At 41.4% G+C, this 13231-nt stretch overlaps 1 protein-coding gene across 3 annotated transcripts in view; it reads right to left on the bottom strand.

Annotated features, from left to right (window-relative positions):
• Positions 1-585: 585 nt before the first annotated feature.
• The window catches only part of TFB1M (transcription factor B1, mitochondrial), a 106822-nt gene continuing 94176 nt past the window's right edge, over positions 586-13231 (bottom strand). The window contains exons 6-7 of one of the 3 annotated variants that reach the window (XM_030195492.1): positions 12109-12236; positions 586-1615 (exon numbers count right to left, since the gene is read on the bottom strand). In XM_030195492.1, coding sequence (XP_030051352.1) covers positions 1336-1615; positions 12109-12236 — 408 coding nt within the window. In that variant the 3' untranslated portion in view covers positions 586-1335. The remainder of the gene's footprint in view (positions 1616-12108; positions 12237-13231) is intronic. The other 2 variants (XM_030195491.1, XM_030195490.1) reach the window with 2 other exon arrangements.

Genomic DNA, 13231 nt, shown 5'->3' with positions numbered 1-13231 from the left:
AATCTTGAAATAAGATGAATAAGAAGGGTTGGGTGGGAGGTGGGGAGTTTGGGTTAAAAATGAAAATCGTTAAAATCAATAAAAAAAATTTTTTACAGTTAAAAATACATGCCTAAAAGTTAGGAGTGAGTACTTAAACCGTTAAGGCTGTTTTTCTAGAAAGGAAAGTTGGTACCCATGTTCCTTTACAGAATGGGTGCCAACCAGGCACCCGTATAATTGTCCTCATAGTATCCATGCAGTTTGAATTTAATGAAATTGTAAATCAATAGTCCTTATATGGTCTAGAATATGGAAGCTAAGATTTAATGCTAAAAAATAGGTAGGATCATGCATTTGGGCTGCAAAAAACAAAGAGAGCATTACAGTTTAGAGGGTAAAGTACTTTTGTATACAAAAGAAGAGCAAGTTGGCAGGGGGAGTCATGTCTATTAAGGCAGCTGAAGAGGGAGAGGAATGGACAGTACGATAAAAGAGGTGATAGTGCCTCTTTATAAAACTCTGATGAGACCTCATTTGGAGTACTGTGTACAATTCAGGAGATGGCACCTTGAAACATAAACAGGATGGAGTCGATCCAGTTGTCTTCATCATAAAGCATATGGGAAATGGACAAAGATCTCAAATATACTTTGGAAGAAAGGTGGCACGTGGGAGATATTGCAATACCTCAGTGGTACCTGCAGGTCTCTTTAAATTGAAAGGAAGAACTTAAATGACATATCAAAGGATGAAGGTGAAAGGGGACAGACGCGGGAGTCTAAGAAAACATTTTTTTATGGAAAGTGTGGTGGACGTATGAACAGCCTCATAGTGAAGGTGGTGGAGATAGGAACTGTATATGAATTTAAGAAAGGAAGGGACATGCACAGAGGCTCTCTGAGGGAGTGGAAGGGACTATAGAGTTTAGTAGAAGGTATGGATGGGCAGACTAGATAGACTGTATGGTCTTTATCTGACATCATTTTCTGTTTCTATTACAGAGAAAAATAGGCCAAGCAGAGTGCACATTTTTGTGACTCCTCAGGGCCACATGGGGAGACGCACTGTTCTTGAGGCTTGTCAACCCAGATCAATTGTTTTCTACACAGAGGTACCGTAGCAGTTCTGTATCCTACTGATAAAGGCCCAAGTAAAACCTTTTCAGCATTAACTGTACAGAAAGAATTTTATGCATTAACAAATTCCAAAATGTAATTTATTAGCTGTTTGACATATCCTCTTGAAACTATCCACCCCTATATGAAAAACATATACTCAGATTTTAGCTATTGAAACAAATAGATGTCAAATGTCCGTACAGTTTTAAAATGGTGAAAATATAATTAGGGATCCTTATATATTCTCTTCCTCCTCCTCCTCCTCCTCCTCCTCCTCTTCGTCTTCTTCATCTATATATTTTCTTGACCTTTTCATCATCTTTTTCTGCCTTAGTTCTTCTCTGAAATTGTAAGGAAAGAGTGCAGAGTTTTCCTCACACAGTCCTCGGTAAACATCACACAGGCTCTTAAACTGTGGGATTGAGAGCTCATATGGACGCAGAGTTGGGTCCACATCTGCCCGCATCAGCATTTCTTCAGTACGCTGCAAGCGCTCAGCTTCCGGAAACAAGATCCTAAAAGGGAAAAAATGAAGGCAGTTCAATAGTACATGAAATGTATTACTTTCTGCTAATGCCTTTTTCATTAAGAACATAAGAGGAGTCATACTGAGACCATCATTCTGGTTTTGACAGTGGTTATTTGAAAGCACTTGGTAGATCTAACAGGGAGATTTGTTCATATTGCTCTTTCCCTGAAGTCAGGGTGGTGATCCTCAAGTCTATCTGCCTAATAATTTTTAATAAACCTGTGCTCCAGAAACTTGTTGAAATCTTTTATTTGTATCTCAAGATGAAACCTCAAACACTAACTTCACGATGTCCAACATTCACACCATGTTTTCATAATATTACCAAATTTTGCTTAAGACCTCAGTGGTGACTCTTTTCACACGAGGAACATGCCTCAAGACTCACCTGACTCGTCATCAGTTTCATTTTTAATAATCAATTTTATTAACTTTTATCAATATTTTCATCAGTTTTACTGATTTTGTTTTTAGAAATTTTCAAAATACTTTAAAAACTATCAATTTCTTAATACAAATAAGCATTTAGCTTTTTGTGATGAAAGGACCCAGTACCAACATAGCCCATATTTCACAATGCTTCCTCAGAGTATGGTCCTTCTGAAATAAAGAGCAATACAAACCCCAACTTCTCTTCCTGTTCCTGGGTCTTATATTCTAGCAATAAATCCCTCTGAGCACATTTGGCCCTTGGTATCCCCTATCCAAAAACCACGAATGTAAATCTCTCACCTGTACTTCAAACTCACTTTCTGTACAGCAAATCCTATGGGCTCTCAAATATTGACTAATACGAAGACTCATTTTTAGCTGATAAGGATGGAAACTTTGAAAGTGTAGCAATGTATTGCATGCTACTTCCTTGCAGAATAGAGTGGTTCCTATGGATGTTCCAGATGGTTAAGTCTTGCATCTAAAAAATCCAATGGATAACTACGAAATGTCATAATGAACTGGAGACTGGAATCTAAAGAACTGAGCCATTTCAAGAAAATATGGAGCTGCTCTTCAACACTCTCACACAGAAAGAATATATCATCCAAAAATCTTCTCCATCTACGGATGCTCTTAAACCATATAAAACTGCACAATTTATCCTCCAGTGTACACATGTGGAGGGGCATTTTCGAACGGGGACGCCCATCTCTAAGGGTGCCCATCTCTGAAGATGTCGCCGCAAAGGGGGGGGCATCCCGTATTATTGAAACAAGATGGGCGTCCATCTTTCGTTTTGATAATACGGTCAGGGACGCCCAAATCTCAACATTTAGGTCGACCTAAGAGATGGTCAACCTCGGTTTTCGCCGATAATGGGAGGACGCCCATCTCAAAAACAACCAAATGCAAGCCCTTTGGTCATGGGAGAAGCCAGCATTCGTAGTGCACTGGTCCCCCTCACATGCCAGGACAACAACCGGGCAGCCTAGGGGGCACTGCAGTGGCCTTTGCAAATTGCTCCGAGGTGCATAGCTCCCTTACTTTTGCTGCTGAGCCCCCCCAAACCCCACTCCCCACAACTGTACACCACTGGCATGGCCCTAAGGGGTGAAGGGGGGCACCTACATATGGGTACAGTGGGTTTCGGAGGGCTCCCATTTACCACCACAAGTGTAACAGGTAGGGGGGGATGGGCCTGGGTCTGCCTGCCTGAAGTGCACTGCACCCACTAAAAACTGCTCCAGGGACCTGCATACTGCTGTGATGGAGCTGGGTATGACATTTGAGGCTGGCATAGAGGCTGGAAAGAAATGTTTTTTAATATTTTTTTTTTTTTAGGGTGGGAGGGGTTTGGTGACCACTGGAGGAGTAAGGGGAGGTCATCCCCAATTCCCTCCGGTGGTCATCTGATCAGTTCGGGCACCTTTTCGAGGCTTGATAGTAAAAGAAATTGGACCAAGTTGGCCAAATGCTCGTCATGGACGCCCTTCTTTTTTCCATTATCGGCCGAGGACACCCATCTCTTAACCACGCCCCTGTCCTGCCTTCGGTACACTACTGACATGCCCCCGTGAACTTTGGTCGCCCCCGCGACGGAAAGCAGTTCAGGACGCCCAAAATCGGCTTTCGATTATGCCGATTTGGGTGACTCTGAGAGAAGGATGTCAATCTCCCAATTTGTGTAGGAAGATGGGCGTCCTTCTCTTTTGATTATGCCGCTGATAGGGTCCAGGATTTCCAACAAAATTATGACAGCTCCTCTGGCAGCCCATTGGGCTGAGAAAGATCATACAATTTATGATTCCACTGGAGGGTACTGCACAAAGTGGAATTAGGGTGGGGATCCTGAATGGTTTTTGAATTATAAGGAGCAAAAAAAGGATATTTTCTTTGAATACAGTTAACCCATGGGGATTGAACTTAGAGATTGATTTGGACTCTTTGAAGGGGGCCCCCGATTGGCTAACCTGACCAAGGAGCTCATTTTCAAAAGAAAAAAAAAAACATCTAAGTGGCGGCATAAAGCAGCATTTGGATGTTTTTCCTCACAAAAATGGCCAAATCAGTTATTTTCGAAACCTATTTTTCAGAGGTTTTTCTATGCTGTTCATCTGCAGTATGTCCAAATCTCAAGGGGACATGTTAAGGGTGGGATTTGGGCGTTCCTAAGACTTAGATGTTTTTCAGCCATAATGGAACAAAACTAAACTAAAACATTTTGAGCTAGACCTGCTTTTATAACAAATAAGGCACAAAAAGGTGCCCTAAATGACCAGATGACCACTTGAATCAGGGATGACCCCCCCCCCCAATACCACCCCAGTGGTCAAAGACCCTCTCCCACCCCCCAAATATGTGAATAAAAATATGATTTACCAGTCTCTATGACAGCCTCAGATGTTATAGCCAGGTCTGGATAAAGTTTTAAAAGTATTTTGAAAATTTCTAAAAAAAAAAAAAAAATCAGTAAAACTGTTGAAAATATTGATAAAAGTTAAGAAAATCGATTATTAAAAATCAGACTGATGACAAGTCAAGTGAGTCATGAGGCGTGTTCCTCGTGTCACTTTAATTCTGAAGTACTTTTACACCTAGGGTGGATTGAGGGAAGTGTGAGATATTTTGAAAAATGCACTGCTTTCAATTTTGAAAGATTCAGTTTCAAACCATGCAGTTAGTGAAGCAGCAACATAGTTGAGACAGGTATTTAATAAGGTTCGATCTAGGTTTGTCGAATCTGTAAGGAAAACAATCAGTATATCATCAGCAAAACTATACTCGCTGACACGGAGACTCTGAATGATCAGGGCTAATGGGGCCAGAAAGATATTTATAAAGTGTAGGGGAAATAACAGTTCCTTGAGATACCCTGTAAGGGAGTACTACTACTACTACTACTATTTAGCATTTCTATAGCGCTACAAGGCATACGCAGCGCTGCACAAACATAGAAGAAAGACAGTCCCTGCTCAAAGAGCTTACAATCTAATAGACAAAAAATAAAGTAAGCAAATCAATTCAATTATTGTGTACAGGAAGGAGGAGGGTAGGTGGAGGCAGGTGGTTACAAGTGGTTACGAGTCAAAAGCAATGGGAGCTGGTATGTCTCAAAGCAAAAGATTATATTTTGATAGAAAAGGTACAGCCTAAAGATAAGAAGAGAACCAGCTTAACACTCTCCAATGCCTAGACAGGACATGTGGTGAACAAAAGGAGTGTGTGATCAACCAAGTCAAAAGCTGCACAGAGATCTAAAGAAACAATGGCCACCTGGATCCAGGTCAGTTCTGCATCTGAACTCATTTAGGAGGCCAAGAAGGGTCTCTGTGGAATGGCCAGGGCAAAAGCTTGACTGCTTTTGGATTACACATTTTATTTTTCCCAGAACTCTTTGAAAGATACCTTGTTCCGAACCATGCGCTTCTGAATGACTGTTGGCCTTAACCTACTTTCTAGTTAAAAGCTGCTCTATCTTCTTTTTAAATGCCAATGCTGGCATTTAAAAATAAATGCAGGCATCTGCATTTAAAAAGGGGATAGAGCAGCTTTTAAACTAGAAACTAGGTTAAGGCTGACAGTTGTTCAAAAGTGCATGGTTCAGAAGAAGGTATCTTCAAAGATATCACCAAAAGCGGGAAGATAGGGCATCCCGATAACAATGTTGCAATAGAGACCATAGTCTATAGACCAGGCGTCTTTAAATAAAAAGCAGACAGATTTTCAAGATTGCAAATTATCAATGTCAATTGCTGAGCAACATGAATAGGAACAACAAACATATTTTCAAATGTCTATATGCGAATGCCAGAAGCCTAAGAAATAAGATGGGAGAATATATTGCACTAAATGAAAAATTAGATGTAACAGGCATCTCTGAGACCTGGTGAAAAGAGGATAACCAGTGGGACACTGTCATACCAGGATACAAATTATATTGTAGTGATAGGGTGGATCGAATTGGTGGAAGGGTAGCTTTGTATGTTAAGGAGGGCCTTGAATGAAATAGACTGAAAATTCTGCAGGAAACAAAACATCTTGGAAACCCTGTGGACTGAAATTCCATATGTAAGGATAGTGATAGGAGTGTACTACCGTTCACCTGGCCAGGATGAACAGACAGATGTAGAAATGTTATCAGAAATTAGGGAGGCTAACAAACTGGGGAACACAATAATAATGGGTGATTTCAATTACTCCAATCTTGACGGCGTAAATGTAACATCAGGGCATGATAGGGAGGTAAAATTCCTTGACATAGTAAAGGACTGCTTTATGGGCAGCTGGCACAGGACCAAACAAGGAGGAGGAAAATTCTAGACCTAATCCTTAGTGGAGTGCATGATCTGGTGCAGGAGGTAATGGTGCTGGGGCTGCTTGATATCAAATCTGATCATATTATGATCACTTATCAGCTCTGTAAGTACACATAGGAAATCCAATACATTAGCATTTAACTTTCAAAAAGGACACTGTGATAAAATGAGAACCTTGAAAAAAAAAAAAAAAATCATCGGTACTAGAGGAACAGCTGCAAAGGTCAAAAATTTACATCAGGCGTGGGATACTATTCAAAAAAACTATCCTGGAAGCCAAGGACAAACAGCAGGCATGGTTAAAAAGTGAGAAGGAAACTATTAGAACTAAAAGAAAATCCTTCAGAAAATGGAAGAAGAATCTGACTGAAAATAATAAGAAACAGCATAAGGAATGGCAAGTTAAATGCAAAGCGCTGATAAGGAAGGCAAAGAGAGACTTTGAACAAAAGATTGCACTGGAGGCAAAACCACATAGTAAAAACTTTTTTAGGTATATTAGAAGCAAGAAGCCAGCAAAAGAATCAACTGGATTGCTAGATGACCGAGGGGTAAATGGGGCACTCAGGGAAGACAAAAGCCATAGTGGAGAGATTAAATGAATTCTTTGCTTCGGTCTTCACCAAGGAAGGTTTGGGAGAGAGACCAGTGTCAGAAATGGCATTCAAAGTTGATGAGTCAGAGAAGTGGAGGAGTGGCCTAGTGGTTAGGGTGGTGGACTCTGGTCCTGGGGAACTGAGTTCGATTCCCACTTCAGGCACAGGCAGCTCCTTGTGACTCTGGCCAAGTCACTTAACCCTCCATTGCCCCAGGTACAAATAAGTACCTGTATATGTTAGCCGCATTGAGCCTGCCATGAATGGGAAAGCGCGGGGTAGAAATTAACAAAAATAAAAAAAATAAAAATAAACCTGGAAGATGTAATGGGTAAATTTGACAAACTGAAGAGTAGCAAATCACCTGGACCAGATGGTATTTACCCCGGAGTACTGATAGAATTGAAAAATGAACTTGCAGAACTGTTGTTAGTAACATGCAATTTATCTTTAAAATCAAGCACAGTACCAGAAGATTGGAGGGTGGCCAATGTAACACCGATTTTCAAAAAGGGTTACAGAGGTGATTCAGGAAATTACAGACCGGTGAGCCCAACATCAGTGCTGGGCAAAATGGTAGAGACTATTATAAAGAACAAAATTACAGAGCATATTCATCAGCATGAACTAATGAGACAAAGCCAACATGGATTTAGTGAAGGGAAATTTTGCCTCACCAATCTACATTTCTTTGAAGGGGTGAACGAACATTTATTTTTGTTACATTTGTACCCCGTGCTTTCCCACTCATGGCAGGCTCAATGCGGCTTACATGGGGCAATGGAGGGTTAAGTGACTTGCCCAAAGTCACAAGGAGCTGCCTGTGCCTGAAGTGGGAATTGAACTCAGTTCCTCAGTTCCCCAGGACCAAAGTCCACCACCCTAACCACTAGGCCACTCCTCCACTCCACATGTGGATAAGGGTGAGCCAGTTGATAATGTGTATTTGGATTTTCAAAAGGCATTTGACAAAGTACCTCATGAAAGACTCCAGAGGAAATTGGAAAGTCATGGGAAAGGAGGAAGTGTTCTATTGTGGATTAAAAACTAGTTAAAAGAAAACAGAGAGTAGGGTTAAATGGTCAGTATGCTCAATGGAGAAGGGTAGCTAGTGGGGTTCCCCAGGGGTCTGTGCTGGGACCGCTGCTTTTTAACATATTTATAAATGATCTAGAGATGGGAGTAATTAGTGAGGTAATTACATTTGCTGACGACACAAAGTTATTCAAAGTTGTTAAATCACAAGAGGATTGTGAAAAATTACAAGAGGACCTTACGAGACTAGGTATCCAAATGGCAGATGATGTTTAATGTGAGCAAGTTCAAAGTGATGCCTGTGGGAAAGAGGAACCCGAACTATAGCTATGTAATGCAAGTTTCCATATTAGGAGTCACCAACCAGGAAAGGGATCTAGGTGTCATTGTTGATGATATGTTGAAATCCTCTGCTCAGTGTGCAGCGGAAGCTAAGAAAGCAAATAGAATGTTAGGTATTATTAGGAAAGGAATGTAAAACAATAATGAGGACGTTATAATGCCTTTGTATCACTCCATGGTGTAACCGCACCTTGAATATTGTGCTCAACTCTGGTTACCACATCTCAAAAAAGACATAGTACAATTAGAAAAGGTACAGAGAAGGGCGATGAAAATGATAAAGGGATTGAGACGACTTCCCTATGAGGAAAGGCTAAAGTGGCTAGGGTTCTTCAGCTTGGAGAACAGACGGCTGAAGGGAGATATGATAGAGATCTATAAAGTAATGAGTGTAGTGGAACAGGTAGATGTGAATTGCTTGGTTACTCTTTCCAAAAGTACTAGGACTAGGGAGCATGCAAGGAAGCTAAGTAGTAGTAAATTTAAAACGAAATCAGAAAAAAGCTTTCTTCACTCAACGTGTAATTAGACTCTGGAATTCGTTACCAGAGAATGTAGTGAAAGCAGTTAGCTTAGCGGGGTTTAAAAAATGTTTGGGTAGCTTCTTAAAAGAAAAGTCCATAAGCCATTATTAAGATGGGGAAAATCCACTGCTTATTTCTTGGATAAGCAGCATAAAATGTGCTGTACCATTTTGGGACCTTGCCAGGTACTTGTAACCTGGATTGGCCACTGTTGGAAACAGGATGCTGGGCTTGATGGACAATGCTTATGGTCTTAAGAATGTAGAAAGTTGTAGTTGGATTCCTTTCTCCAATTCTTTGGAGGCAAAAGGAAGATTGACAATTGGCCATCTAACTATTGGCCAATAAAGATCCAGCACATCCTTCCATGGGGATAGAAATGGTTTCATAGAGAGACTATTGTTAACAATGGGGAGAAGAAACAGATGAAGACTAGGAGACAAATTCTTACTAAACTACCTGTGTACAGCATTTTAAATATGTCAATATGCTATTCTTTTGCTATCTCTTCACTGGTCTGTAACTAAGGGGTACCTGTGTTTATTCCATCTCTTCCCCCCCCCCCCCCCCAACATTTTAGCTTCCACCACCTGCTTTAGGAAGATACTCCATGCATCCACCACCTATCTTGAGAAAAAATATTTCCTGACTTTTGTCTTGAGTTTACTTCCTCAAAGTCTTATAATGATCCCTTGTTCTAGAACAGCTCTTCTATTGAACAAGGCTTACCTCGTGCTTCGTTATCTAAATGTCGCTATTATTTCCCCTCTCTTTAAGTTTAATCTCTTATGGCTCTTGGTGCAGATCCGTCTATAACATTCTGGAGGTAAGCCTTCCAGATCTTAACACGGTACTCCAACTAAGGACTCACCAGTGAACCTACAATGGTAGAATCACTCAAGTCTGACTTTCACAGAGCAAATAAATGGAAAATATTTCCCCTGTCCCCACTACTTTTTGTACTTGCTATAGAGCCATTGATTAGAAGCATCCAGCGGGGGGAAGGGGTGGCAGGGGTGTCAGTGGGAGGAGCTCGGGTAAAGACATTTGCCTTTGCAGATGACTTGTTGATCATTTCTACAGATCCAAGGGTAGCCCTACCAGCCCTCTTGAAGGAGATAGAAAGTTTTAGTGACATATCAGGATTTCAAATTAATCGGGAAAAGTCTCAAATGATGAGGCTGCACGATCATGGAGATGGCCCTTCCCCCAAGGATTTTTCACTGCAGAAGGCGGGGTCAGAGATGAAGTATTTGGGAATATTAATTCCTCGGACATTAAGCTGTCTATATGAGGTGAACATTCGAAAGCTAATGAGGGATACAGCTAGAAAACTGGAGCAGTGGCGGGGTCTGCCAATTTCCCTTTTGGGGCGAGTCACGCTTTATAATATGATGGTTATCCCATGCTGGTCATATATGTTTCAAACGCTACCACTACATTTTACTAATGAGGATGAAAGGCGATTGAATGGTTTGTTAAGGAAATTTCTGTGGCGGGGAAAGAAACCTAGATTCCCATTGGACAAAATGTATGTTCCCAAAGAGTATGGAGGGCTGGGCTTGCAAAGTGTGCGACACCTGGCGGTTGCAAGTGCTATGAGACATGTAACGGACTGGTTCCGTAACACTGTGGATTTTTCAGCAACAGCCATGGAATTGAATTTATTTGAACCAATTCATTTCAGTAGCTGCCTCCATGGGAGTGGGGGGGGCCTCCCCACTTTTGACCATTTCCAACATCCTGCCCCAGGCGCAGAAGGCATGGCACTGGATATGCAGATTGCACCACTTCTCACCAAAGGTTACTCCATTGCTGCCAATGTGCGGGAACCCTGAATTTCCCCCAGGAATGATGTATAACATCTTTAAACAATGGAAAGAGCGAGACATTACTTACTTGCAACAGATCTTAACCAAAGAGGGGAAACTACAATCATTCCAGGAATTACAAAAAAGAGGCCTATTTCACCCTAAAGACTATTTCCATTACTGGCAGTTACTACATTATACAAGGAGCCTACCATGGGAGTTGCTGGCGGAAGATGTACAAGAGGAATTGTCAGGGGCATTTACCTTAGGATCACAACTAAAAGTCCCATTGAGATTCCATCTCAGACATATCAGAGATACAATTACAGAACCGGATTTCGGCAAATACGCAGAGGCTTGGAGCAGAGACTTATCGGTAGAGGTGTCACCGGGCTTACTCAAAGAACATGTGTTATCACTGCATGGAGTGTCTTCCCTGGCGGATCATTGGGAGCTACAGTATCGATTTGCTTTCCGGATGCACATGCCACCCAGACGAGCATTCTATGCAGGGGCCTCTCCAGATGGGAGGTGCCCCAAGTGCTATGCTGAAGGGGCGACATTAGGTCATATGTTTTGGGCCTGTCCAAAAATTCATAACTTTTGGACGACTCTGCTTGCAGGGGTCTCTGCTCTGTGGAGAACTCGGTGGTCTGGCTCGCCGCTCTTGCTGTTTGGGAAGCCTTGCTTAAGTAACCCAAGGTCGAAAGGCCTCACTAGCTTTGTTGGACGAGTTATTTTGATCGCCAAAAAGTCCATTCTTGCAGTGTGGTTATTGTCGGAAGGCCCATCTCTTCAAAGTTGGCGAATGCGGATGATACAATGTCTGCGAACTGAACGTATGATGATAAAAGAAAGTGACATGAATGAGTTTGAAAAATTTTGTCTGCGCTGGGGCCCGTTTTTGGACTCTTTGCCCCCTAGAGCGAAAAGCTCCCTTTTGAACATTTGACTGATAGAATAACTCTGACTGTTGTCCTATTGACTTACACCTAGTGTTTTGGCGGGGAAGGGGAGGGTAGAGGGGTGGGAATAAGGGATAAAGTGTAGACCTTGGGGGGGATCTCGGGGGGCCATCAGAGTACAGGCTCTTCGGGCTACACTCTCTTGGTAGATGTTGAGTGTTATAACAGAAGAAGGGGATGGGAGATAATGAAAGGGGGAAAATATTTGATGACAATGACTTTAAGAACTAATGTGGTATAACTTGCATGCTTATTGTGCTTAGTATTCAAATGTTTCTTATCTTGCTATAAGTGAATCTTTTACTGTGGATGTTCATCAATAAAATTATTGAAATATAAATGGAAAATATTTGATTAGGAATCCAGCACTATTGCCTGATGTACCTACACACTATGTAAACAGCAATATGACAGTACAGACAACACAAAACAGCAGAAAATTTTTTAAAACTTACGCAACTCCTCGATGGCAATATTTTCTTCTGAACTGAAAAACGCTTTGAACAACTTTTTCCACTAGTTTGAATGGCTGCTCAATTTGTGGGTTAATCAAAGGGGTAAAGTGTACCACTCCTACATCAACCTTGGAAAGAAAATATGCCAAATATTAGGCAGACTGCTTAAAAAAAAACCTTTTCATTTAAATATTCCTCTATTAAGAACAATTCAAAAGTTACAATTTCAGAAAAACAAGGAGCACATATCTGCTATAAAACAATATATAACAGGAATATGCTAAGAAGGCATTTCGATATGATGTCCAAATGGTGAAATAAACATATAAAATGCGAGTCCATAATGGATGAAGTAAACAAATGTGTTCCGATATTCAAAAATACACAAGAAAAACATTTAGAAAGAGGACACACTGCAAACATCATAGATGTTTTACGATAAATATCTCCGCCAATCGGAATACACTACACAAAATGTGCAATGGCAGTACTGGTCCTCATGTCAAGAAAATGCCCACAGCAACATGTGGCAAATGTGAATATATAGCTTCTGCACATGGAGGAAAGCTCCTCAGTGTGCTTGATCAGGTCTCTGTGCAGGGAACCTAATTCGTCAGTGTCAGAGACAGAGTTTCTGGTCCTCCTTTGCCTGAGAAATTTTCAACCACCACCACCTACCACCCCACATAGGAACCGACTCTGTGGGTGCTTGAGCACCCCCAATATTGAGAAAATTCCTTGTATGTGTCCAAGGAAGAGTTATTTCCACTGGGCTTAGCACCCCCAATACATTTTGAAAGCACCATACATAGGCAGGGTCACTTAGAGTGAGGTCCCTTTGTTGTTACAATACATATTACTGAAAGTTTCATAAGAATAAATTTAAAAACATATGTGACACCAGAATGTTCAGAATATTCAATGACAAGCAATTATGGGGCCCCATCCACTAACCCTTCAATGCAGAAATGAGGGGCTACACATATTCGGACCCACTTCTCCCCTCCCCCCCCAACAGTGCCAGTATGCTGTCCTATGCCTATACACTGATGGGAATGTTGGCACCAGCTCACTAAAGTACAGTGAATCACTTCAAGGCACACCTTGAAGTGATTCACTGCCC

The sequence above is a fragment of the Microcaecilia unicolor genome, chromosome 3, assembly GCF_901765095.1.
Source record: "Microcaecilia unicolor chromosome 3, aMicUni1.1, whole genome shotgun sequence".
Taxonomy (NCBI): domain Eukaryota; kingdom Metazoa; phylum Chordata; class Amphibia; order Gymnophiona; family Siphonopidae; genus Microcaecilia; species Microcaecilia unicolor.
Note: the sequence above shows the minus strand (reverse complement) of the source record. Positions and strands in the feature narration are given on the sequence as shown.